A 27,768-nucleotide genomic window follows, 5' to 3' on the forward strand; every position below is an offset into this window, starting at 1 on the left:
ACAGCTCTCCCTTGCCCTGCCTCTAATATGCCTCCATCTAAAAAGGCTAGGTTATCCAGAGTTATCTCTGTAGTTATGCTGCTATAGGCTTAGACTGCTGGAGGATACACTGACCACTTTTCACACTCTACTACTTTATTCTACAATCTGCTCTTTAACTGTTATTTCCTGCTACTTCAGCTATTAACTTTATTTTTTCTCTAAGTATTTTTCTCCCCAGAAGAAGCTACAATGATGTTCTGCTGAGCTGTGGTGGCCTCATGGAGGGGGCCATCGTCTAGCACACTGCTGCTAACCACTTAAACTTTTTCCCTCTCCTGACAATTACTTTTTGTTTCCTTGACATTGGATGTGCTACTGCTGGTTTACCCTTTTAACAATAGATTCACTAGGATAAATACAATAACGTTTATCTCTCGCCAAATAGAATATTTACTAAGTAATCACGGTGTAACCATGGACACATTGCTTGGTGTGTGTGTGTGTGTGTGTGTGTGTGTGTGTGTGTGTGTGTGTGTGTGTGTGTGTGTGTGTGTGTGTGTGTGTGTCTGCTCTATCTTCTCCATCCCCAGTGAGTCGTGGAGGATGGCTGCTTATACTGAGCCAGGATTCTCTGGAGGTTTCTTCCTGTTAAAAGGGAGTTTTCCTCTCCACTGTCGCTATATGCTTGCTTAGTATGAGGATTGATGTAAAGTCACTGACACTAGTCAGTGACTTGATGCAATTTGCTGGGTTCCTTATATAGGAAACATTGTTTTCTGATTAGCTTAATGAACTGACCTGAATTGGAATGTTTATTATGTGAAGTGCCTTGAGATGACTCTTGTCGTGATTAGGCGCTATAGAAATAAAATTGAATTGAATTGAATTAAGCAAACAAATTCCACAGGTAGAAAAACTCAGCATTATGATTATATGACACACATAAAAATGATGCTGTCACTTCCTCGTTGGTGTCTCTTTCAGGCTCTGAAGGCTGTCTCCTGGTTTATTAGTTTGTGTTTTCACTCTGTTGTCAACCATAAACTCAAATCAGGAAAGAAGACCTATCGATAACGAGAGTGTAAAGCAAAGGACATACCTGTGTAAAAAATTTAAGAACTGATCAATTTACGACATCATCAGCTGTGTTAATCATCACAAATGTGTAAGCATGCTGGGGTGAGATGGCTCAAGTCAAAAGACACAAATTAAAGGCAGTCAGTCCCAGAAAAAGATCTCATATGGTTTCTCGGCAATCAGAAGTGCACCTTTTTATGATGGGTGAAAGTCCACCACAGCCGTAACAGCAAGCAGATAAGCAGAGAACAGAGACATGAAGGCCAGTTCACACAGAGAGGACGGAGACATGGACGCAATTCATCCACAACTCTTCAGCTTCTTCCTGTTTTTCCTCCAAACCTCCACCGTGACAGCGAACAGTGAGTATTGCTTTGTTTCACTGTTTTATCAGGCTGATGGTGTCTCCTAACAAATAAAGTGGTTCCTTGTGTTTGTTGAGACGGATAAATAAAACGACAAGAAGAAGGTAAAGACTGAAACAGGAAGTGGTGAGTCATGAAGGCAGCACAATGGATGGCGAGTTCAGGAATCATCACATTTACTTACTTTCAGATCTGACAACATTTATCTCAACCAAACCAAGTCATCTCTAAAAGTCTCTGTGTTCTATCCACCATCCTTTATACAAGTGTACACAGAACAGGGCAGCTACACGGCTCTGAATCTAAAGCTGTGATTCAATTAGTCGATACTCAGCACGACTCACGTTGATTCGGTTTGTTTGGACTGCGTTTCCATTAGTATCCAGTCCATGGTCACTACTGAAAATTATTCCAAGTGCACCGAGCTGGGACGAAGACGCGACATCTGTGATAGTCGGTCACTGCTTGGCTACTGGTTGCTTCAGCATTCAGGACATTTTTTTATCTGCAGACAGGCATATTTATTCAGTGTTTTTGGAGAAGTTGACTGATATGTGGCTAATGAAACTACCAGAATGCACCATGCATTAGAGGAAAGAGCCAGTGCACTGAGAAGCCAAATTTAAAAGTAGTGGTGTGATCTAGAGATGGAGAGATTCACCGATCTGACCCGGTGGTTCGTTCATAACATTAGCGACGTGACTGCACTGGTAGCTTCGGGTACATCGGTTACAACTGATGGCTGCATCACATTGTATATTTCCATGGGTGTCTCTCGTCGGTAAAAACCATGGTTACATTGATTACATCATAGTTTACCTGCTGTCCTTATCTCTTTCAGCGAAAACCAGGTGCTGCCCACTGCGCATTGAAAGTGGTAGCATGTTGGGGCTATTTTAAAGGGACTTTTCGGACTTTTAAATTTTTATGCTCACGATTGCCCCCTCAGGCCAAAAACGTAACGGCAGCTTCTATTGTAGGCTCGTGCACGAGGTGTGCATGCTGTACGTGCACACTCCTTAAAGAAAATAACAGCTGAGACAGTACCGTGTGTGTGTGTGTGTGTGTGTGTGTGTGTGTGTGTGTGTGTGTGTGTGTGTGTGTGTGAGTGTGTGTGTGTGTGTGTGTGTGTGGCCCAGAGGACAGAGGACAGGAGAACGCACAGCTAATTAATTAAATACTTTGGTTCTGTACCTTTCTCTTCAGCACAGCCAACAAAGGTTTAAGATGGGTCAGTCCTCCTGCATGCTCAGATCATTCCCTTCCCTTGCTTGAAAAATTGTTCCAAAATGAAACGTATCTGTAACATTTAAATTCTTGATGACAGCTGAAACAATGTCAAACCAAAGAACGGTTCGGAGCGAAAATGACTATTTTGTTACTAATTTGCAGGAAATATCTAGAAGAAAGTTCTACAGAAAGTAGCTAAGGGTCCTCAGAAATGTAGCTAGGTTTGTCACTAGGCGTTAGGAACAGCGACAAAGTCGCTGAGTTGGCACTACCTCTCTCTCTGCTGCTAAAGCTACTAATAGCAAATGCTACGGGCGATGCCTGAGCGTGAACACGCATGAAGCAGCCTGCTCGACCCGAGCATCTCTCTTTTTCTGTGATTTTACAGAAAAACAGGCAATCACAGTAAAAATGCCAGGGCTCATTCTACAGGACCAGGGCATTGCAGGAGAATGTATGAAGAAGAAAAATAATATTTCTATACATGTTTTGGCTGTCAAACTTCCATAATGCCCCTTTAACTGAGATACGTGCTTCCTGTCTCAACTTGCCAACGTAAAATCAACTTCTCCGTGACACTGTCTCTGGTTTGTGCAGCCACGTATTTTTAAGAGCGTTCTTATTGACCTGAGCACCTGAAGCTTTGTGTGAGCTAATTTAAGATAATCACTTATTACTGTAACATGTGCAGAATTAAAAAAACTCCAGAAGGAATGACGTTGTGCCGTTAACTGTAGTTCATAGAAGTCCAATAAACTTCTGAGATACGCTCACATCTCCAGCATTCACTTCCTAAAGGAACAGTAGCTTTAGGCTACAGCAGCTCTCACAATAGCTCCTTATGGATCAGTACAATATTTTATGTTCAGATGCTTACGGTGTTTAATAATAATTCCTAATAATTATGAGATGAACGCTAACACTTTTTTGATTCTGTTGGTTTGTTTTTCTGAAAAGAGTGACTGTCTAAACCGCATTTCAACCCTTCAATGTCAGCAGAGTAATAAAAATATGTATAATATGGAAAAATCACTGATGAACTGCATTGTCTTTTCATGTTCAGTTAATTGATAAATGAAATAATGGAAGATCAAATACATTCTTCTGTGATGATGTTTAAAAACCAGATGTGGGCTTGCTATTTCTTCTTAATGTGCTGAGTCGTTTCACATGAATTGTGTCAAATCGACTTATGGGAGCTTCTCGTAGCACTACTCAGTGTGACACGGATGGGTGTGGTTTGGGTGGACAGCCTTTTCGAGCAGCATGGTTTGGTCTTTTCGCAAAACTATTCAGTACCTGGTTTGATACGGGAGTGAAGTGGGAAAGACCTTCATGGCATCAGGTTTAACCTCTCTAGCACCTACAATGCAGCTCTAAACCTAATTCCCAAACCGTTTCAGTCTAGGTCCCACCCTCCTGCATCTAATCAAATCAACTACTCCATTACAACCAGACCTGACGACATCAACAGCTCCATGTCTTGTTTTTATCTTGTACTGTTTAGTAAAATGTACAGATTGCGAATAAAAACACAGATTGAATGTACGAAAGGGGATATAAACAACTCCTTGGGAGGTAGAAAGGAGGGGCATTAATAGGTAGTTTCAGCTCGTTAAGCTCATTAGCGTTTTTAAGCTTGACTCTCCCATGTTCCAGTCAGAACTGACAAAGCTCCTCGGACGAGAAGCGAAACATCTTCAGGTAACTAAAGAAGTCCAGTTGTCTTCATCTGACCTCCTTTAGATTACCATGACCTGGATGACTAGGAATCTTCACCAGCATATGTCCTAGCATGCTGACCAGGTCTGAATATGCACCGGCCACTGATTGGTTAAGGGGTGGAGTCACTGGTCGTTTCCAGGTTCAACATCACCACCACTGTCACCTCACACTGTTTACGGATCGCCTCGACACTAACACTACTGACGTGGTTCTATAGGACATGTTCTAGGAACCAGGGTCTTCACCGGGTTTTCAATGTTGTAACTACTGTAATAGCTTGGGTCAAAATGAGGACATTTACCCCAGAAAACACTTGTAAATCTAAATATCACCTTCCAAACTAAACTTTGAGTTGGTGAGAGCTGTAAACATTTCAGATTAAACCTTTTTCGTGTAGATAAATGTCCTTTGGTGACAAACACGAAAATGTTTCAGTTGACTTGGATGGAGCAGGTCTCGAGCTGACTAGCTGTTAAACACCTCCAGGCTGAAATCGCTAATGGATGTCCCCTTCAGCTTCAAAAATATTCTCGTTTTATTTTAAATGTACAAAACAGATCATATGATCTTTCATAGATGAACTGTCAAGGAGTCGGAGTACCCGGCCCGGGTGGTTACCGGGGTCCCACCCTGGAAACAGGCCTGGGATTGGGGCCCGTGAGCGAGTGCCTGGTGGCCAGGCTTTCACCCATGGGGCTGGGCCGGGCCCAGCCCGAACCGGAGAAATGGGCTAATCCAACTGTGGACCCACCACCCGCAGGAGGAACATGAAGGGTCCGGTGCAATGTGGATCGGGTGGCAGACCAAGGCGGGAGCCTTGGCGGTCCGATCCCCAGACAAGAAAACTTGTTTTTGGGACATGGAACCTCACCTCGCTGGCGAGAAAGGAGCAGGAGCTTGTGGCAGAGGTTGAGCTGTACCAGCTAGATATAGTCGGACTCACCTCGACACATAGCATTGGCCCTGGAACCCAAGTCCTTGAGAGGGGTTGGACACTCTCCTTTGCTGGAGTTGCTCCGGGTGAGATGCGGAGGGCAGGGTTGGCTTTTTTTTAGCCCCAAGACTCTCTGCCTGTGTGTTGGAGTTTACCCCGGGGGACGAGAGGGTAGCTTCCCTGCACCTTCGGGTCGGGGAATGGGTCCTGACTGTTGTTTGTGCTTATGGGCCAAATATCAGTTCAGAGTACCCACCCTTTTTGGAGTCCCTGGGACGAGTGGTAGATAGTGCTCCACCAGGGGACTCCATTGTCCTGCTGGGGGAATGCAGTGCTCACGTGGGCAATAACAGCATGACCTGGAGGGGTGTGATTGGGAGGAACGGCCCGCCTGATCTGAACTCGAGTGGTGTTTCGTTATTGGACTTCTCTGCAAGCTGCACAAGGATGCCCTTCGGTACTCTTGGTACCAGGGAAGCCTAGGTCGCAGGTCGATGATAGACTTTGTAGTCATATCATCTGACCTGCGGCCGTATGTTTTGGACACCCAAGTGAAGAGAGGAGCGAAGCTGTCAACTGATCACCACCTGGTGGTGAGTTGGATCAGATGGCAGGGGAAGATGCCGCGTAGACCTGGCAGACCCAAACGCATAGTGAGGGTCTGCTGGGAACGCCTGGCAGAAGAACCTGTCAAGACGGTATTCAACTCCCACCTCTGGCAGAGCTTTGACAGCGTCCCGAGAGCAGTGGGGGACACTGATTCCGAGTGGGCCTTGTTCCACTCTGTGATTGTTGAGGCGGCTGTTGCTAGCTGTGGTCGCAAGGTGGCCGGTGCCAGTCGTGGTGGCAACCCCCGTACCCGCTGGTGGACACCAGAGGCTCGGGGAGCCGTCAGGCTGAAGAAGGAGGCCTACAGGGCGTGGCTGGTTTGTGGGTCTCCGGAGGCAGCAGACAGGTACCGGATAGCCAAGCGGGGTGCAGCAGTGGCAGTTGCCGAGGCAAAATCTCGGGCGTGGCAGGAGTTTGGTGAGGCCATGGAGAACGACTATCAATCGGCTCCAAAGAGGTTCTGGCAAACTGTCCAGCGCCTCAGGAGAGGAAGGCAGCAACTCGCTCACACTATTTACAGTGGGGATGGGGAGCTGCTGACGTCAACTGGGGCTATAGTCGGACAGTGGAACGAATACTTTGAGGAGCTCCTCAATCCCACCTAGGCGCATTCCGAGGAGGACCCAGAGAAGGGAGACCTGGGGATGGACTGTCTGGGGGCAGAAGTTGCTGAGGTAGTCAAACAACTACACAGCGGCGGAGCCCCGGGGGCGGATGAGGTTCGTCCTGGGCTTTTCAAGGCTATGATTGTTGTAGGGCTGTCATGGTTGACATGTCTCTGCAACATTGCATGGTCATCGGGGGCAGTTCCTGTGGAGTGGCAGACCGGGGTGGTGGTCCCCATCTTTAAGAAGGGTGACCTGAGGGTGTGTTCCAACTATAGGGAGATCACACTCCTCAGCCTTCCTGGAAAGGTCTACTCCAAGGTACTGGAGAGGAGGGTCCGATCGATAGTTGAATCTCAGATTGTGGAGGAGCAATGTGGTTTTCGTCCTGGCCGTGGAACTGTGGACCAGCTCTATACCCTTGCAAGGGTGATGGAGGGGGCATGGGAGTTTGCCCAACCAATCCACATGTGTTTTGTGGATTTGGAGAAGGCTTATGACCGTGTACACAGGGGCACCCTGTGGGGGACACTCCAGGAGTATGGGGTGGGTGGCTTTCTGTTAAGGGCCATTCAGTCCCTTTACCAGAGGAGCGCGAGTTTGGTCCGCATAGCCGGTAGTAAGTCGGACCTGTTCCCGGTGAGGTTTGGACTCCGCCAGGGCTACCCTTTGTCACCGGTTCTGTTCATTACCTTTATGGACAGAATTTCTTGGCGCAGCCGTGGTGTGGAGTATGTCGAGTTTGGTGGCAGGAGAATCTTGTTTCTGCTTTTTGCGGATGATGTGGTCCTCCTAGCTTCATCCAGCTCTGACCTTCAGCTCTTGCTGGGTAGGTTCGCGGCTGAGTGTGAAGCAGCTGGGATGAGGATCAGCACCTCCAAATCTGAGACCATGGTTCTCGACCGGAAAAGGGTGGCTTGCCAACTCCGGGTCGGGAGAGAGGTCCTACCTCAAGTGGAGGAATTTAAGTATCTCGGGGTCTTGTTCACGAGTGAGGGTAGGAGGGATTGGGAGATCGACAGCCAGATTGGTTCAGCATCTGCAGTGATGCGGACGCTTAGCTGATCTGTCGTGGAAAAGAGGGAGCTGAGCCAGAAAGCCAGGCTCTCGATTTACCGGTCGATCTACGTCCCAATCCTCACCTATGGTCATGAGCTTTGGGTAATGACCGAAAGAACGAGATCCCGGATACAAGCAGCCAAAATGAGTTTCCTCCGTAGGGTGGCTGGGCTCAGCCTTAGAGATAGGGTGAGGAGCTCGGACATTCGGGAGGGACTCGGAGTAGACCCGCTGCTCCTCCGGATCGAAAGGAGTCAGTTGAGGTGGTTTGGGCATCTGGTCAGGATGCCTCCTGGACGCCTCCCTGGGGAGGTGTTTCGGGCATGTCCTGCTGGCAGGAGCCCCCCGGGTCGACCCAGGACACATTGGAGAGGTTTCATCTCCAATCTGGTCCAGGAACGCCTTGGGGTCCTGCTGGAGGAACTGGTGGAGGTGGCCGGGGAGAGGACGGTCTGGAGTCCCTAGTTGGGATGCTGCCCCCACAACCCGGACCCGGATAAGCGGAGGAAGATGACGACGACGAAAACAGACTAAAGAAGTGAACAAATGGCCACATAAAAGTCTTCATTGCATAAAATTGTGCCTCAGACTGTTTTAATGAACATCTCCTTCTAGATTTGGTGGATTATTAATTTGTGGTGGGTGGAGACATGAGTAATTAACTACCAGCATGGACACTGGGAGTTCCTGAAAGTGGATTTCATAATAAAGTGTGTAGGGTAGAATCAGAGAAATCCTATTGTTGTGCGAGTGTCAACAGCTCCAACTCCAACCCCCTTAAAAAGGAAAATTCCTCATTTTAACAACATTTACTGTAATTGTTATTTGTTTTCAACCTGAAACTCAGTTATATTCTTAGGAACTTTCTTCAGCGACTCCAGATTGAACCCCAACAGAGCATCTTTAGTCCACATCTACACACGGAGTAACTGTTATAATGTCCTACTTTTTAGAATAAGACCAACATCTGTAGAAATTTTGAACATGTTTTTTTTTCTTGTTGCCGCGCCACACAGTGCTGGTGCTCGCAGGTGATCCTGTCAACGTTGGTCAGCCCGTGAAACCCAGATTCAGGGGTTTGCTGTCAGAAAACATCAGATCTGACTAAACCTTTGTGACTTAAATGAGAATATCATTCACTCTCAGTGAAGTGAATTTTTCTGTGACAAGTTAAAACTGGTTTCCAAATGTTGTCAGTATTGTTCAGGATGCTTTCATCCCTTCAAATACGACTTAGAGGTTTTCTAATATGAAATCTGGTTTTATTTAAAAATCTGGTTCAATAAATGAATACATTTAATTTAAATTTCAAAGATGTTTCAATTCAAATGCTGCAAAAGTTTTGAAATTTGGTGCATTTTACTCTGAAATGAAAATGTTCTTTAGTTCATGAGTTTAATTTGTATTTTCTGTGGATAATAATCCAAACGGGATTCGTGTTGTCAGGAAGTCAGAACTTCTATAGTGTTCTAATTTGGAAATTATGAATGTAAGGAATATATTGTTAACTCTTGTCTGATAGATGAGGGGGGAAATTACTTGATCTGATCTTTTTCTTACCTTTTCGACGTTGTTTAATGTAAAGTTTTGTTCTGTACAAAGTTAAATTACAGCAATCCAACCAAACAGAGCCTGGATTTGTATTCTGAACAGTTTAAGGAGACGTGTGTGACGCGTCAAAAAGCAGAACCTGCTCAACTATTAAAACCACTAATGGTGAAAAACATCTAAATGTTGTAGCAACTTCTGCATCAATATTATACAAACTGTTTGAATCATTCTTTTCTGCTGAAAGAGAACTTTGACGTACACGAGCGACCGCTGTTGTTTGCCATCAACTGTCGTGATTGGTTAAAGCAGCTCTCGGCTGTGGGCCCAAGTGCAAGTGGGTGGGCTCAGGTCCGGTAGGCCCCACCCACAACACCAGTGTTGTCTTTCCTGTGGGAAACGGGTAACAATGGCTCTTCGATGGGAAAAGGTTGCCGACCCCTGGCTTACACCAAACACGTGTTCTTATACTTGATGTTGGATTTTGTCTCCATCAGACTAATAACTGAATTTCTTTCTCTACCAACAGTCTGCGACGCCCCTTCCGCCGTAAACTTTGCAGAAAACAACAAAGTGGGCGATCCTGTGACAACCATCTTTGTCCAAGCTGGAGTGATCCTTGAACTGACCTCCACAGACATCCCCTTTAGACTTGATGCAAACCAGCTAATAGCTACAGCTGTGCTGGACTATGAAAACACAGAGGTCAGGACTGATGCTATTTCTGGCTGAGACTCGTTTTTATTCATCAGTTCATATTTTCTTTACTATAGGAATGCTTTCTAATTGTATTTCCAGACCCAAATCTTTTCTGTTGGCGTCCTCTGCAGGTTAGAAGAAGTATCTCAAGTAAGACTGGATTTTATTATTTTAACAATAATGAAGCATTTGAAGCAAATATGTAAAACTAAAGTTAAAACTCCACAGCAGCAACAAAGTTCATTCAGATGAAAGCTTTTGTTTCCAGAGAACCCTCAGAATCACCATTCTTGTGGAAAATCTAAACGACAACCCGCCCGTTTTTGACCAGAATGTGTACCACGCCAGTGCCAACGAGGTAGTATTATAGTAGTATTGTGATTCCGTTGGTGTTTTCTTCCTCCCCCCTGACGGCCTTATGTTGAGGGACATGTCCTCCACAGCTGTCTCCCATAGACACAACTGTAGGAAGGTTTGCTGCCACAGATGCTGATGGACCTCGGATCTTCTACCAGCTGGCATCTTCCCCAGTAAGAATCGAGGTTTTTTCTGGTTTGTTTTGTCATCCTTGATCTCCTTCTCTCACCACTCCAGAGCCATCATCCCAGATCCATGATTTATCTGTTTTTATTTATTGTTTTTTTGATAGAGTGAGTTTAAACTCAAGTCATCCATTATCCCAGAAATCCTCGTTAACGGGCGCCTCGACTATGAAAAAGTCAAAGAGTATCAGCTTGTGCTGGAAGCCCAGGTGAGTATTGCTGTCTGGGGATATTTAGATTTTATTCCACCATAAGGTGGAAAAAACGGCTTATTTTTCTAGAGTAAGCAGCCATTTTAATGTCGTAGGACACGCCGCTGGCGTCACCACCTGAGGAAACCTCTTTTACTGCCACCACAACCATCATGATCTCCATCTTGGATGTTGACAACAGACCTCCTTGGTTCCAACCTTGCCACCAAACTGAAGTGAATGGAGCTGTGGTCTGTGAGACAACTGGCTACACTGGCAAAGTTGACCTAGATGAACAAGTGGTGAGTTGCCTCTGTTCCACAGCGCCGACTCCAGATCAGCTGCTGACAGAATATTTTTATGTGTTGCTGCTTTTGAAAAGCTAAACAAGTGTTTTGTTCCTGTTCAGACTGGAGTCCTACCCCTGAAACCAGGTCCTCTCTATGCCATTGATGGAGACTTTGGGATAAATGAGCCGATTAGATACTCGTTCCTTTCCGGTAAGGAGCTTAGAGTTGCAGTGGTTGTTATTCCTGAAGCAGCTCAGTCTGTGTTTGTGTTTTAGAAAATGAACCGGGCCTTTTTGTAATCAACCAAGACACCGGAAACATCACCATGTCGAGGCCAGCCGATGTACTGGAGCCAATCAGACTGACAGTTCTGGTAATATAAAAAGCGCGCGCGCACACACACACGCACACACACACACACACACACACACACCTTCATCAAGGTAACCTCTCATTTTGAAAGAAGGTCCTGGGGGGATGCGAGTCAGGCGCACAGACATGTATAAAGACAGAATCTACAAAACCATTCCTCAGTGCCTGTCTACTATCTTTTAGACCCGCCTCGTCCACACAGAGGTCTTCTGCCTGGGACGTCTGCTCATATGGGTGCTCACTCCCAAATCTTAGTGGTTCCATCCTTCACGGTGGTTCTGACACTTGCTAGTCTTTGGTCTTCCTCCTTTCCCTCAGCCTCAGGAGCTTGAGATGAATTAGAAAAAGCATCTTCTATCACTTGTATTCTGATTACTGACAGATGTGTGTGTGTGTGTGTGTTGATGGCTAGGACTCTGCGCTTACCATTTAGCTAGCTCTTTAGGACCTCTTTAAGAAATCTGAAATGCCTTTAGATACTTCACCCCCTACAGTTGCGACCACCTTGGATACTGTTAGGGATTTTATCAATAACCCAATACCTGCAGCTAGAGAGAGAGAAAGGAGAGACAATTAAGCAGACAAGTCACCAAATTGCAATCGGGGCAGAAGCTCAAGGCAACTGCCCAGAGAATCTGCCCTGAGAGTTTATTCATACAAAAACAAAAAAGATGAGACAGTCTGTGAGAGTGAGAGAGTATGTGTGTGTATGGGAAGTTACAAGGTAACAGGTATGCGTGGGTGTGTCTGAGCGAATGAGAATACTTTCAGGCATAGAGTAATACACTCAGTTAATAGGATTAATGATCAAGAAGTAATAAAACATTACATTTCTATAGCAGATACCATTCGTCTGTTTCTCCAGTTTAAATGGCATCCAAAGTTCTTCCTGGTGAGGTACACCAGTGAGTCTAGTTCATTCTTGGTGTGAGGCTGAATGTGAACCATGTAGAGGGGCATCTGATAACTTCTTTACCCTGTAGTTGGGGTCTGGAGGCACTCTTTGGGGAAGTGGTGCATTCCCAATAGAAACATGTGACTGCTGAGCTTCAGTTCTTCCACACTCAGGGGCGGTCCTCACTGCCGGTAGAGTTGTAGTTAGGACCCAAAGTGCAGGTGATGTAGCAGGTGCAGGTTGCAGGTGCAAAGAATGGAATTTTTTTTTTAAATAAAGGCTGGTATGATGACATGATGGGAAGGGGAGACAAGAATGTGCCACAGACCAGCACAAACAGAGGGTTTAAATACCTGAGGGTGATCAGGGAGACAGGTGGGTAAGGTAACGAGGGGCAGGTGAGCTCAATCAACACTAACAAGGGAGACGAGACACAGGAGGCTACAGGAGCAGATCCTGACAGTGGTTGTTGCTGGCTCTTCTTTATATCGACGGTTTAAATGGACCCGTTCTCATATTTCTATGGAGGAAAATGATTTTGTTGTTGGAATGGAATCAGCCACCAAAGAGCTACAACAGGACAGTAGAGCTGCTCTTTCAGGCCATGTTGATTTCCTCCTTGGTTACGCATGCTTCATAAACACGTGTTAAACTTAGTCTCATTGATTTTTATGACTGGCTTCATGGGGTAGATTTGCCATGCTTGTTGGGTTATTTGAAATGAGCTTAAGTTAATTTGGGACTCCTAACTAAGCGTCGTCATGAGGCACAACTAAACGACTGTATCTGTCCTGAAATGTTCCTCACACAGGCTGCACAGAGGACCAACACTCACCAGTTTTCTACAACTAGTGTTCTGATCGACGTCATTGTGAAGAGCCTTCACGCACCGCAGTTTCAGAGGCCTGAGTACGAAGCTCTCATCACCTCAACAGGCTCAATGGCAGTGGACCCAAAGAACAACCAGCCATTACAGATCCTGGCCACGGATGATGACTATTCTGCTACTGGGGTAAATGTGGCCAACTCACAGAGGTGTACTGTAAAGAGATGATCTAAGGCACAGAACATGACGGATGGTTAAAACATCAGAGGCAATTTACGTTACATCTTTACATTAAACAATGTTATCAAAAGGTCTCTAAGACCTATTCTAAAAATGGTCCTCCGAAGTACTTTCAACCCAGGCCACCAGGATCCTCCCTGCAGGGCTGTCTAACTCAGGCAGCAGCTTGGCATCTCCATGTGGTCCTCTTATCTGTAGTTCTGCGTTCCTGCAGCGCTTCCTCCCTTCGGCACGACTCGCCCAGTCCGCCTGGATCACCACAGGATTATACAGGCCAACACCACCACACTTAAGCCTAATTTATACTTCTCAGTCTACGTCGGGACAAAGACACCCAATGCCATTATGCTCGACGTGCTCACAGAGGAAGACGAAACCGGGTTTATGCTTCTGCGTCAGCTCCACACGGGACAGACACGCATGGATTGACGGAAGCATTTTGCCCTCAGACGTCTCCGTCTCCTGGAGGTGTTGCAAAGCAATTCCCCGCCAGGACAACAGAGGGCGTAGCGCTGTTCTGTGGTATCCTGTCATGTATCGGGTCCAAGTGCATTTACTATTGTTTTTATTCCGTGTGTTTTTTGTTTTTCAGAGACTTTATAACATGTCCCTCATCCTCGTCCACCTCTTTATGAGCTCGTCACCTCTAATAACTACGTTTCCCATCATTTCCATCCACAAATAAAATGCTTGCAGCGTATCTTTTCACCCTCAAGTCATGGGTGAATAAAATGTTCATATTTTAAAATTTTTTCCTTGAGTTATTTTTCAATCTGCTCTGCGTCTGCCGCTGGACATCTTCAGCTCTCTTTATGTCTTTGAGAGGGGCAATGGCAGCGCTGTAGACAAAGTGCCGTCCTGACCAATCATGTTTGCATTCTTCGTCTTGTTAAACGGACGTTTACAAAAACGAGCTTGACTCCGTCTGTCCTTGTGAGCCTGCTGGAGAGCCCTCACAAGGACGGATAATGGCGCTGCGTGTCTGCACTGATGCAGAAGCATAAACTAGGCTAGAGACGTGCCCCAATTTCTAACTATCTGTCGAAAGAGACGGAGAATGCAAGCTTGTTATTGGGCAGGAAGCTGCTTCCTGTAAATTTGTCAACAGCTCCGTCTTTGCCACCTGAAAAGGAAAGAGATATTTAGCAGAGGGATGTAATTTTTGGGGGGACCCACTTTTTCCGGAGTCAAGTTTTGACCCCTGCACCTCTTACTATCCAAAACAATATTACGCTATACAAAATAGACACTGGTTGAGCACTAACCCCCCCCCCCGGTCCTCATGCCAGTTGTGTGTCCCCACCTCAAAAGTCAAAACTACGTCCATGATTTAGTGAAAGACACAAAACAGAATGAAAAATGAATTGAGGGCAAAGTGTGAAAATATAACTGCTTATTCACCCGTGACTGAAGTATCACAAAGATGTGCAGCAAGTGTTTTATTTGTGGGCAGAAATGATGAGAAACGTGGGTTTAAAGGTGCCGATCGCAGGAACACATGGAGGAGAATGAGGGACAAATCTGTTTGTGTTCATCAGTCTCTGAAACACAATAAAACAATGTAAACACAATAGTAAATATACTATCATGGACGTAAAGGTGGCAGGATACCTCAGAATAGCGCTGCACCCTCTGTTGTCCTGGAAGGGAACTGTTTTGCAACAATCCCCAGGAGACGGAGAAGTCTGAAAGCAATGCGTCTGTCGATGCGTGTGTGTCTCACCCTCGCGAAGCTGACGGAGAAGCATAAATTAGGCTTTATTCATCACACATTTTTGAAAATCTTAGGCTTTAGCTAGGGCGTGCATAGACACATGCCCAACGACCAGTGTTGGGAGTAATGCCGTTTAAGTATAACAACATTACTAATGGCATTATTTTGTTTGTAACAGAGAAATCAAATTAACATATTTTTCCATCGTTGCAATGCCGTTATTATTACTGGTCATGTAAAGCGGCACGCTACTCCGTTGCTACGATGTGGCTGAATGAAGTGCAGCGGTTGTCAGGCTGCCTGAGAGCCACACCAGTGATGTGTTGGTCATGCATGAAACGGCTCTTAAGCCAAGCTAAGCCAGAATGGGTGACGCCGGGGGTTCTTCTCAACGCCGAGGAACCTTGCTTTGATGTCTTGGCCCCGCCCTGGTTGCCTAAGATACGTCATCAGGAACCGCCAAAGCGTGTTCCAATGTTCATGTTCGATCGAGGCGTGTGTTCTCCGTTTTTTAGCCATTTAGCTAGCTGAGCAAGGATACATGGAGGTGTCTTGTAGCCTAGCCTTGGTCAAAAATTACCGGGAATACTCTGCAATATTTTCACAAGGATGGCGGATCAGAAGCCGGCAGATAACTTATTTACAATGTTTTTCTTTTAGATCCAAAGAAGTTATCTTTTATTGGTTAGTTGCTTAGTAGTTGCAGCTTAGCTGGCTAGCGGGTAGTAACTCGTTTTTATACTTAATTTAACAAATATATACAAAATTTTAAAAGTAAAAGGCTCGTTATATATTTATATTGAAACTTATACGTATGAAATATAACATTATCTCCCGTGTCACGTGACGTTACGTGACCGCCGTGGAAGCCGCGGTCACATGATGCAAGTCTGTTCCATTTAACCGTTTTCTTTGACCAAGTTAAGGGCAGTGTCCTCGTAAGCAAGGCGCCTTGTGCGGCCAGGTGCCTTGACATTGAAAAACACCCCGGCTTTACGGCACCTGCCATCCCACCCCGAGCAGGTATTACAAATGGCAAGACGGTACACAGCGCCGGACACATCAGGGTGTTTGCTTGCAGATCAGAGGCGAGTGTGTGTGCACAGCACCGCGCACACTCATCCCTCCGATCACTATAAAGTAGGGAGGAGATTGGCACGAGTACAATTCCTAGGACAATTATTACAACATGATGGACCTGTAAATATTAGTAGGGACAAATTTGTAAAAGATGAGGAAAGAAAATTAAACAGCACTTCAGAAAGGTGACGAAATGAGTGAAATCAGCACTAATTACTTTTTTAACATAAGATGCCCTGCTGGTGTGGTACACCTATGTGTGGGGCAGCTAATCATTCTGCTCCCCTCCCCACTCTGCAGCCAGCCCAACTTAGTGTCTCTGGGGAGCTTCACAAAGAAAAAGCATCCAGTTACAACAAAATAAACCACAAACATAAGTCATCATGCAAATATGAAAACAACTAATTGTGCAACTTAAACTACTGAAATGGACACACTTCCCACTGTGCAACATAAAACCCAAAAAAACACTTTGACTTAGTGGGAAAAGTTGTGATGTTAATAACGTTAACATAAATTCATTCATTCATTCATTTGATAATGGCACATTATTGAAAATGTATTCAAAAACCAATAGATGTAAATACAGTGTTATAGCAAAAATGCTAATTTACATCCCGAGTTGCTGGGCAGAACAAATTCAAAGAATTAAATGTTAACAATAGACTTGCAACATCCTGTTTTTAATAAAAACAATGTGGCTGAACAATTAAAGTGTCTGTAACTATAAGTATTTCATGTGAATGCTAAACAATGCTAGCCTGGTAAGGCATCCTATAAATGTGAGATATTTAACCACAACCCATAGGGAGAGGGGCAGAATCTTTCAGACTGTCTCCAACACAGACATGAAATACGCAGCTGGAGTGCAACAGCCTCACCGCCATATTGGATGGGTTCCTCACTCTCCAAACCCAACTGGAGTCAACGCAGAGTGAGCAATGATGCCAGTTTATTTGTGCAGCCTATGGTTGCACCAACCGGCATACTATTGAAGACAGATCACGTGGGATTTCTGTTGACCTTTCCAGCCTACTTGATGGGATTTTATATTTTATTTATCATGTCATATCATAAGTCTGATTTTGTGAAAAACCGTAATAAAATGTGTTTTTAGTTGGTAAACACCTTCCTCAGTAGAAATAAATGTGCTGAGGGCACATGGAGACCCATCCAAGATGGTGGCTGGCCACTACTGCAGCTTCAGCAGGCAGCACCATCTACAGGGCTTCAACGTATATGACGTCTGTGGTCTCCACATGCTATTAGACAACAACCAATGAGACATACTCCCCGCTACATATGTCAGTCAATGGGGCAGTCCACCATCCACGGACAACAACATCCTTTTTCCAAATAAAGGACCTAAAGACTTCTGGCTGCTCTTGACTCAAAGAAAAGCCCAAGCCTAAATAGTCCACAGTTAATGCCAAAGCCATTTCAAATGAGCTGCCACCATCTTGTGGTTTTGCTCAGTCGCAGTTAAATCCGCCCACAGACCAACAGAGCGCTGTGATTGGCAAGACACCAGATGTTTGTGCCTGCTGAGGCTACAAAGACACGTGGCCAGACCGACCTGCCAATAAAATCCTTTTGCTTATGCTACAGTCTGTCTAGATTTGCAGGCCAGAACAAGGCCTGTTTATTTAGGGGGCCTTTCTTGCATTACACTAACTTGGCTCATTAAGATAAAATCTTTTACAACCACAAGACCCTTCAAAATGACAATTTACATTCATTTATTATAAGCCAACAGTCAGTTTGCAACCAGAAATGACCATTTTCACAAAATATGAGAAGAAATAACATGAAATTAGGATTCATTATTGGTCATCACTTCTGTTTACGTTACAAACTACATTATTTCTCATTCAGTCTCTAACCACCATATGAGCTGTAACGATTTCCTTTCTGCTCCAACAGGGAATTAATCCCTACATAACTTATTCAGTTGAAGGAAGCAGTGACCTTGCTATTGTTGGAAGCTACTTGTTCATGGTCAAAACTCTCCCAGAAGGCACATCCTCCTTCCAAGTGAGTTTAACCGTGACCGTCTTCTAAAAAGAGTACATTGTTGGTAGCACTTTACAATAAGGGTTACGTGGTGCATCATTAATAAGTTTTATACATTTATTAACGTTGCCATTATGGTTAAGCAGCTAATACTTTAATTTAAAGTTAATAAAGGGACCCTTATTTTAAAGTGTTTCCAAGTGGTTTTATTGGGCTGTCAATATCATTTTCAATTTTCAGATTTTGGCCAAAGACACAAAGACTGATGATACAGCAACAGCGCGACTTCGGGTGGAGGTGAATGTGGGTAAGTTAAACCTCTACAAAAATCATTGAAGCTTTCCTGCTCAGTTCTGCATGACATATACACGAACGTAAAGCTGACAGAAAGGGAGGCTTCCTATTGGTCACCAGACTAAGAGCTCCTTTATGTAAATTCTAGCTTCAAATGGAAATAAGAACTTTCTCAAGAAGGAAGCTCTTGCATATAGACGGGTTTGGGTGTGTTACATTTGCTGCAGCAATGCCCTGTGGTTGGTCAGCTCTGATGTCAGTTAAAATCACTGAGTTTACCTGAATTTAATGACAGAGCTGCCCGTGTTTTCCTAGAGGCTGGTTGGTTGGCACTATTACGTCACTCTGGGTCAGTTCCATTTGTAGAAATGTATTACAAACATTCAGATTTTACAGAATAGACGAGACAACAATGTGAAAGTGAAGCTCTTAAAAGAAACCAGCTTCTAAGTGTAATTTCCTCCCAGGTTCTTCCACCAGCAGTTTGCCCCCGAGCACCACAGACATTACGAGCACAAGCGTGACCATGGAAGAATCCACTGCCAGTGGCGAGATGACTAGTGAGCTCATGCCCACAACCAACCCCAGTATGTCCACTGGCTTCTCCAGCACCAGCACCAGCACCAGCATAACCATGTCCACTGGCTTCTCCAGCACCAGCACCAGCACCAGCATAACCATGTCCACTGGCTTCTCCAGCACCAGCACCAGCATAACCAGTGAGAACCCCACATCCCCCACTGAAGGAGGACCCTCAACTTCGATCACAGCTCACCCAGGTGGTCACGTGGTTCTTCCAAGAGTTTCGCTCTTAGATGTGATACGGTGTAGTGGAGCAAAACTAAAGGATTCAAGGATGCAATGCCACAAAATAAAAACACGTCAGGCTTTGGGATGGACCACTCCAGTTAGAGCAAAGTGGAGCAGTAGCTCATGCAGCAGTATGGGTCTTGCTGTTAAATTCAAGGGCCGCCATTTTGAACTGATAAAAACCATTTTGACATAAAAGCCATAAACCAACCACAGAGCATTGCTTTGTCATGTAGGGATAGCAGAAGGAACACAATCACACTTCCCAGGGCGACAGTGGTTCCAGCCCCCTAACCAGAGGGTTGTGAGTTTATGTCTCTCTCAGTCTTTGTGTCCATGGGCAAGATACTAAACCAGGGCTCTTCAACTCCGGGACTGGAGGGCCGGTATCCAGCAGGTTTTAAGTCTAAGTTATACTTCTCCATCTGCGTCGGGACAGATACACGCAACGCCATTATCCGTCCTTTGAAGGGCTCTCAGACAGGCTGGCAAGGACAGACGGAGTTGAGCTCTCTTTTTTAAACATCCGTCCATCCAGACGGAGAGAGCAAGCTTGTGATTGGTCAGGACGCTGCTGTCGTCTACAGCGCTGCCATTGCACCCTCAAAAACAAAGATAGCCGAGGATATCTAGCGGCAGACACGGAGAAGCTTGAAGCATACCTTGCGGAAAAACTATCAATATGAACGCTTTATTTTGCGGTGACTGAAGGAGTGAAAAGATACGCAGCAAGTGTTTCAGTCGTGGATGGAAATGACGGATATACGTGGGTTTAGAGGTGGCGAGCGCATGAAGAGGTGGAGGAGGATGAGTGACAAATTTGTCTGTTAAAACGTGTCTTAAATACAAAAAAAAACACAATATAAATGGATACGTGACAGGATACCACAGAACAGCGCCACGCCCTCTGCTGTCCTGGCGGGGAACTGCTGTGTGACGCTCCCCAGGAGATGGAGAAGTCTGAGGGCAAATTGTCTCTGTCAATGCATGCCTCTTCTGTGTGGAGCTGACGGAGATGTGTAAATTAGGCTTTAGTTTTAACCCTGCTTTAACACACCAGCAGGTGATTAACAGGCTTCTGCAGAGCCTGATGATATATATATATATATATATATGTATATATATATATATATATATATATATATATATATATATATATATATATATATATATATATATATATATATATATATATATATACACCGGTAAATATATATGTACATACATATATACCAGTAAATATATATATATGTATATATATATATATATATATATATATATATATATACATACACTGGTAAATATATATGTACATACATATATACCAGTAATATATATATATATATATATATATATATATATATATATATATATATATATATATATATATATATATATATATATATATAAACTCTCCTAACAAAAGAGACTTAGCCAAACTCACATATCAGGATAGCATAAAATAACTTGGAAGCAGTTACAGGCGTGTAAGACATGTAAATAATCACTGTTTCTAAATATTGAAAAGAAGTAACTGACCGTTTGTCAACAGGTAGATGGTTCCAATCCAGCGGTGCTTTAACACTAAAAGTACATCTTCCCACTTCTTTCTTTAACTTTGGTACAACAAAAGACATTTGTTCGTTAAACCTAGTATTGTAATGACAGGTAGAATGCACCATGTACCTTTTTTAAGACAACTGGGAATCAAAGAATATATGTTATACAAAAAATAAACATTAACCAATGGCAAGCTTTCCTACATGCTACAGTGGTGTGTTGGGAAAGGACAGCACAAAATAAAACAACAGATACGGTTATAAACAACATCAAGAGGACGAAGGCAGGACATGGTAGTATTTTGGTAGAATCTGCATAATCTAAGATTGGGAATAAAAGTTGTTTAGCGATACGATTCCTCATTTTAAAATCAAACCAATCAATTGATTGATAAAGAATTTTTAGTTGATAATTCACCTTATTAGTAATTGATTGGATACAAGTTTTAAAGGATAGATCAGACTCAAGCCAGACACCTCGGTATTTCACTTTATCAACACATTTCACTCAGGAAGAGTCTAAAAAAATAAGTTTAGAGATTCAGTAGAAGCTGAAATAGATGTTTGTCTCCAAAAAAGTATTGAGTGTGATTTCGTTTTATTTAGAATATGTCTATTGTAAACCAGCCAATGTTGTATGGTGTCAAAATTACATTGAAGGCAATCAAGAATATCAGGTACAGAGGGCTTAGAACAATATAAAATAGTATCATCATGTGAGCAGAATACGTAGAAGAGTACAAGGAGAGATCATTAATAAAAATAGCAAAGGCCCGAGAGAAGAGCCTTGAGGCACACCCCTGGAGATTCCATGTAGAGAATCCTTTAAATGAAACAAACGGTCAGCGGTGATGAAAGAATGAATTAAACCAGAGTAAAGCTGTTCTAGACAGTCCAATCACATTAAACTTATCCAAAGGCAAGTAGTGATGGAGTAAATCCAAAGCTTTAGTGAAATCCACAAAAATGGCACCAGACAGGGAACTCTGATCAAAGCCTAAAAATATCTCATTGACAAGTTTGGTTAAGGCAGTAGTAGTCGAGAAGTTTTTTCTGAACCCAGATTGAACCTGAGGAGAGTACCTTATTAGTGTCAAGGTAGCTATAGTTGGTTCAAAAGTAGTTTTTTGACTTTAATTAATGAGATGGGCCGATAACTATTACATTCACAAGCATCACCACCTTCATCAATCCCATCCGGACCATGGGCACAAGATGATGAGAGTGAGCGTATTGTCTTAGTAACCTTGGAAGGTTACTAAGGCAATACGCTCATGAGAAAGATAAACTACCTGAGAAGATCCGTGGTAAGAAACCAGCTCCAGACCGGAAAGATGTTGAAACAAGCTGCTGTGTTTTAGCTAAGTGAATGAACAAGCTGAAACTGACTTGCCTGTTTGAAATCACATGAGGAAACACAAAACATGCATCTAAACCTTTCTTCAGTATGGCTAAACACATTTTCCTGTCGCCTTTGATTGGATGAAATAATTTCTCTGGAGATTACCAGGTGGCCGCTATACTAAGTAAGGCCCCGTCACAAAATCCTACAAATTGTAGAGTCGTTTATGGCTGACCACCAGACAGATTCAGACTCTTTATTCTTCTCTGATGTACTGACTTTTGCTCTTCCAGTGGTCCCATCAGGTGGATTTGGAGTGGTGGACATGGCAGCACTCGGAGCAACCCTGGGTGTTCTTTTGTTTGTCTCTCTGGTGGTCATCGGGGTGCTTATTTATTGCATTCAGAAAGGGAAAAAGGACTGGAAGAAGATCCAAGAAGCGGCCATGTTTCAAAACTCTGTAAGTTAAAGTGTGGTGAGTCTTCAGAGTGAGGGCTCTGCTGTTCTATGTAGGCCTCTGCTCTGGGCTGTTGTTTTGGTCATGGTGAAAAGGCAGGTTTAGTTTTTACACACAGAGAATTATTGAGCACAAACCTACCATTAGGCTTACTTTAAAGGTAAAATTCATCGTTTTTATAGGAATCATAGGAGGTTCATCAAGAAATAACTCATCATATGATCATATTTACTGTCAAACAACCCAGTGATGGCTGCTCATACTGAGCCAGAAGGCTCTGGAGGTTACTTCCTGTTAATAGGGAGTTTTACTCTCCACTGTCACTACATTAGGTGCAGCAGTAGCTGTGGAGGTAGGGCGGGTTTTCCAGTAATTGAAAGGTTGAAGGTTCGACCCTGGCTCCCACCAGATTGTGTTCTTGGGAAAGCCATTCAACCGGCCTTGCCTGCTGGTGGTGGTTGGAAGGACCGGTGGCGCCAGTGTTCAGCAGTCTTGCTTCTGTCGGTGCGCCCCAGAGCAGCCGTGGCTACAATGTAGCTCATCCACATCAGCATGCGAATGTGTGGATGGGGGATTGTAGAACCCTAAAAAGGTGCTAAATCCAGGCCATTTAAAGTTAAGGTTCTATTTAACCTCATTTATACTTTGTCTGCGTTGAGACAGAGACACGCAACAGAGTGTTGGTGCAAGAGCCGTCCAATGTGCTCACAGAAGCTGTTGCCCCAAACTTCAACTGTCCGTCAAAAGAGAAGGAGAACACAAGTTTGTGATTGGTCAGGATACCATCCATCCATTTTCATTAGGGTCGGGCGGGGCGGGGGGGGGGGGGGGGGGGTGCCTATCTCCAACGGTCGACGGGCAATCAGGTGGGGTACACCCTGGACAGCGAACCAGTCCATCGCAGGGCAACACAGAGACACACAGGACAAGCAATCACACACACACACTCACACACACACACACACACACACACACACACACACACACACACACACACACACACACACACCTAAGGGCAATTTAGACAGACCAATTAACCTAGCAGTCATGTTTTTGGACTGTGGGAGGAAGCCGGAAGACCCGGAGAGAACCCACGCATGCACAGGAAGAACACGCAAACTCCATGCGGAAAGATCCCAGGCCGGGAAGAGAACCCAGGACCTTCTTACTGCAAGGCAACAGCTCTAACCACTGCACCACTGCACAGCTACTGGTCAGGATAGTGTTTCCTGTAAATTTGACACAATGGTAAATGGTAAGTGGCCTGTATCTGATATAGCGCCTTCTAGAGTCCTGGAACCCCCCAAGGTGCTTTACAACACAATCTGTCATTCACCCATTCACACACACATTCACACACTGGTGGTGATGAGCTACGATGTAGCCACAGCTGCCATGGGGCGCACTGACAGAGGCGAGGCTGCCGAGCACTGGCGCCACCGGTCCCTCCGACCACCACCAGCAGGCAACGTGGGTTAAGTGTCTTGCCCAAGGACACAACGACAGCGACAGACTGAGCGGGGCTCAAACCTGCAACCTTCCAATTACGGGGCGAGCACTTAACTCCTGTGCCACCATCACCCCAATTGACATTTGTAAATACACTATTGTGGACCGAATATGTGACTAATGGTGGCAGGATACCTCAGAGTAGCACTGCACCCTCTGTTGTCCTGGAGGGGAATTGTTTTGCAACAACTCTGTCAATGCATGTGTGTCTCACCCTCGCAAAGCTCACGAAGAAGTATGAAGTAGGATTTATTCATCACACACTGGTGAAATTATTTTCTGCAGTTGACCCATCCCTGTGGGAGCTGCAGCTGTGGCTGCACTCGCGAATCATTTGGTGGTTTAATCGCTGACGATAACCAGTGACTCGATGCAATCTGCGGGTTCCTTATTTAGAACACTTTTAACTAATTATCACAAAGAACTGAACTCAGTTGTTTACTTTGTGAAGAACCTTGAGACGACTCTTGTGGTGATTTGGTGCGGTATGAATAAACCTAACTGATTTGTAAAAGAGGTGATGCGTGGTGGCGCAGCTGTTAGCACTGGTGCTCGCAGCAAGAAAGTTGCAGGTTTGAAACTCAGCTGTGGCCTTTCTGTGTGGAGTTGCATGTTCTCCCCATGTACTCGTGGGTTTCCACCGGGTACCCCGGTTTCTGCCACAGATCCCAACACATTCTATAGGTTAACAATTGTACGTCACTTTGGATAAAAACGTCTGCTAAATAAATAAACGCAAACATATAGGTGCTGAAACCTACCGAAGCACTGGGCTCTGTAGAAAGTCATACAAATAAAAGCCTTTGGAGAGGTCTACTGTCAGACGAATGGATGCTTTGAATTTTGTCAAACCCCTTTTCCAGTAAGAAGTTGTAAAACGACACTTGTTTGTTCATTTCTACTTTCTTTTCTTCAAAAAGCTAAGCCAAGGCCCAGAAGGTAAGAAGGATGGAATGCAGTACACCAATGAGGCCTTCCAGGGGGATGTTGATGGAAGCAGCATGGGCTCAGATGGTCCATATTGGGGCATCAAGACAGCTCAAGGAGACCAACCAACAGAGTGGAGCATCCCTTCCAACGAGATGAACCAGAGGTCTTCTGCTGTTCCACTCGCCATGCTTCCAGACAACACCAGTGACACTGGCTTAGATAAGTCTGATGATGAAAAAGAGGTGAGGCCCATTCTGACCAAAGAACGACGGGTTGAGGAGGGATACAAGTCAGTCTGGTTTAAGGAGGACATTGATCCTAATGCCAAGGAAGAGGTGGTCATTATCCCAGACAGCAGAGAGGATGAAAGTGAGGAGGAAGATGACAAACCATCATCTAGTGGCAAAAACACACCTGACGAAAAGAATTCACAAATAAAAGCATCCAGGGTCGCCTTTGCTGACTCGGACCTAGATAGTGGTCTCGGGGTGAGGATGGATGAACCAGCAGACGACTCAGATAGTGACCATGCTCTGAACATTTCTCTTTGAGAACCGCCAAGAGAAAGCCATAACAGGAACCACACTCGACACACCAGCAGTCAGAGCCACAAGGCTTAAAGTTTAACGGTATAAATATCAGTTTGACAAGTTAGATCACAGGAACTTTAATCCCCTTTCTGCTTTCTTATGTTTGCAAATATGTCACCTATAGACAAAAATCTAATTAAAATCATCAGCTCAGGTTTAGTGCAAGATAAAAAAAACACGTAAAGGAAAAGTTACTGTCATTTAGATTCTGCATAAAATACCAACAAAAAGAGTCTGCTTCTGAAAAGAGGAAAAGCTGAAGGATCATCATTATTATTGCTGGTTTATCGTTTAATTAAAACCTCGAGTTTGTTTCTCAGTGCTGAGAGATGAGACGGTCAAATACAGACAACAGGAAAACCGTTGCTGCTGGTGATAAAACTGGTGAATATGTTTTAGTAAAACTAACTAATCTGTTGATCTGAAATCATTTAACCTGGATTACAGCAGTAAACTCTTTGTTTATATGTTTCATGGGTTGCCTTAAAATTTTACCTCCTTTAATAAAAACATCCTTAAATTTGTGTTTATGGTGTTTTTTACTGAGTTCTTTAGTTAAGGGATTAAAGAAGTAAACTTAATGGTTTCCACACATATAGAAACATTCTTAAATAATCAAAACCATCAGTTATGATGTGATGAGAATCTGATGGTTTATAAAATACGTAAACACTCAAAACTTTCAGATATCAGTTGTTTTCAGTTTAACGTCAGCTATTCCCAATTCATTATTTTCCTAGAAACCAGTTTACAAATGGTCTAAAACATAGATTCCCTAAGTGTGGTGCGCGCACCCCTTGGGGTGCGAGAGCTGCCGCTAGGGGGTGCGCGAAGTGAAAAGTGTAATGGCTGCGGAGCTCAGAGAAGTCTGTCATATGTCACCATTAGCGTAGCCAGAAACTCATTTGTGGGTGGGCCAAAGAAAAAGTGGGCACAATAAATGCAATTGAAAACAAGCATATTTTGCATGTGTGTGTGTGTGTGTGTCCTCCGCATGTTCCCTAGCTTCATAATAATGCGCGCCGAGCTTCAGCACTCTGGCCTGCGCAAGCTGTTAATAGCAAGATATGTTCCGTATTTGATCATTTTTAACAGTGTTGGAGGAATCAGAAGGAGGCGAGCCATTCTGGCAGATTGTAATTAACACCCTGTCTCATGCAGGTGTTCTGACATTGTAAACCTCACACACAGAACATTGTGGATGTTACAAAATAAATCAAGAAAGAATTCCCATCTGAGCATTTTAGCATTATTATATTAGCACACTGACTGTGGGACAGCATTCTAAACGTGTCAGGCTATTAACAGCGCGCTGAAGATCTGAAGTTCAGAGTGCGTCTGTCAGAGGTCAGACGCGTTCCGGCGGAACCACGGCTCACGGGTGCACATGTGAGCATATCTGGGCTGGGCAGAAGCAATTGTACAACATTGGTTTGAATAGCACCAGTAACGAGACGTGGTGACTGGAGCGGCTCATGGAGCTGTGCCGCACACACACACACACACACATACACTGATTCAACAAGCGCACGTTGCGCAAACTCCGGCATTGCGCTGCACCGTCAGACTGAAGGCAGAAATGAGTGCTGCCTCCTCCGTGATAAAAAAACTTTTAAGAGGTTTTATAAAATTTTTCATTCAAGGTCATATTAAGATATTAGCTTCTATTTTGGGATGACGTATTAAAGTCGGGTCCGCTCCAGCCAGTGACTCCTCATGAACCTGACCACAACTCATGTTACTGCAGCACTTGTTATTCCAGTCCGCGTGGCAGCGGATCGCAGATTCAGCCACACCATAAAACAGCAATAAGTCGGTCTGAGGCAAAAGTGAACCTCATGGATAGCTTACCATCTTCTCCCCTATTGACATTTGATTACGCACAAGTAGGTGACCAGCTCAGGTTTACGCAGAGCAGAAGGAAGGAGAGCGCTCTGGCTGCACAGGTTAAACGTTCCTGCTTTAAGAAAACCTTTAAATTGCATTGCTTATGTGCTACCTGGGCACTCTAAATATTTATTTAAAATTAAATAAAAGGAAATTGTAAAGGTATCGAATGTTTATTAATTACTATTTAAAAAATAAAAGTGATGGGGAAAAAGGTCGATCACATTTTTTTAACCCTGTTTGTTTAGCTTGACGTCTGATGCCCTGATGTTGGGGCTGGGGGGTGCGTCGACATGGTCGGGACATAGAAGGGGGTGCGTGGCTAAATAAGTTTGGGAACTGCTGGTCTAAAAATTTCTGTATTTTGTGAAAAATATTTATTATTATAAGTCAG

The 27,768-nt window shown here is 44.3% G+C and overlaps 2 protein-coding genes across 6 annotated transcripts in view; one reads left to right on the plus strand and one right to left on the minus strand.

Annotated features, from left to right (window-relative positions):
• The first annotated feature begins 1,063 nt into the window (after positions 1–1,063).
• cdhr5b (cadherin-related family member 5b) lies at positions 1,064–26,011 on the plus strand. Of its 2 annotated transcripts, XM_015975597.3 has the most exons (15): positions 1,064–1,421; positions 9,664–9,839; positions 9,933–9,983; positions 10,102–10,191; positions 10,277–10,363; positions 10,483–10,584; positions 10,683–10,868; positions 10,976–11,066; positions 11,132–11,229; positions 12,935–13,135; positions 17,907–18,017; positions 18,237–18,303; positions 18,758–19,069; positions 22,295–22,461; positions 24,888–26,011. In XM_015975597.3, the coding sequence occupies exons 1-15, from the start codon at positions 1,316–1,318 to the stop codon at positions 25,446–25,448; spliced, it is 2,406 nt and encodes an 801-aa protein (XP_015831083.2). In that variant the 5' UTR covers positions 1,064–1,315; the 3' UTR covers positions 25,449–26,011. The 2 variants fall into 2 exon arrangements, with proteins under 2 accessions (XP_015831083.2, XP_015831085.1); XM_015975599.3 differs by lacking the exon at positions 18,758–19,069.
• The window catches only part of LOC107396067 (GRAM domain-containing protein 4), a 46,170-nt gene continuing 32,130 nt past the window's right edge, over positions 13,729–27,768 (minus strand). For 2 of the 4 annotated variants that reach the window (XM_054734152.2, XM_054734153.2), the window contains one exon: positions 13,729–14,922. In XM_054734152.2, the coding sequence (XP_054590127.1) occupies positions 14,629–14,922 (294 nt within the window). In that variant the 3' untranslated portion in view covers positions 13,729–14,628. The remainder of the gene's footprint in view (positions 14,923–27,768) is intronic. The other 2 variants (XM_054734156.2, XM_054734154.2) reach the window with 2 other exon arrangements.

This window comes from Nothobranchius furzeri, chromosome 14 (genome assembly GCF_043380555.1).
Source record: "Nothobranchius furzeri strain GRZ-AD chromosome 14, NfurGRZ-RIMD1, whole genome shotgun sequence".
NCBI lineage: Eukaryota > Metazoa > Chordata > Actinopteri > Cyprinodontiformes > Nothobranchiidae > Nothobranchius > Nothobranchius furzeri.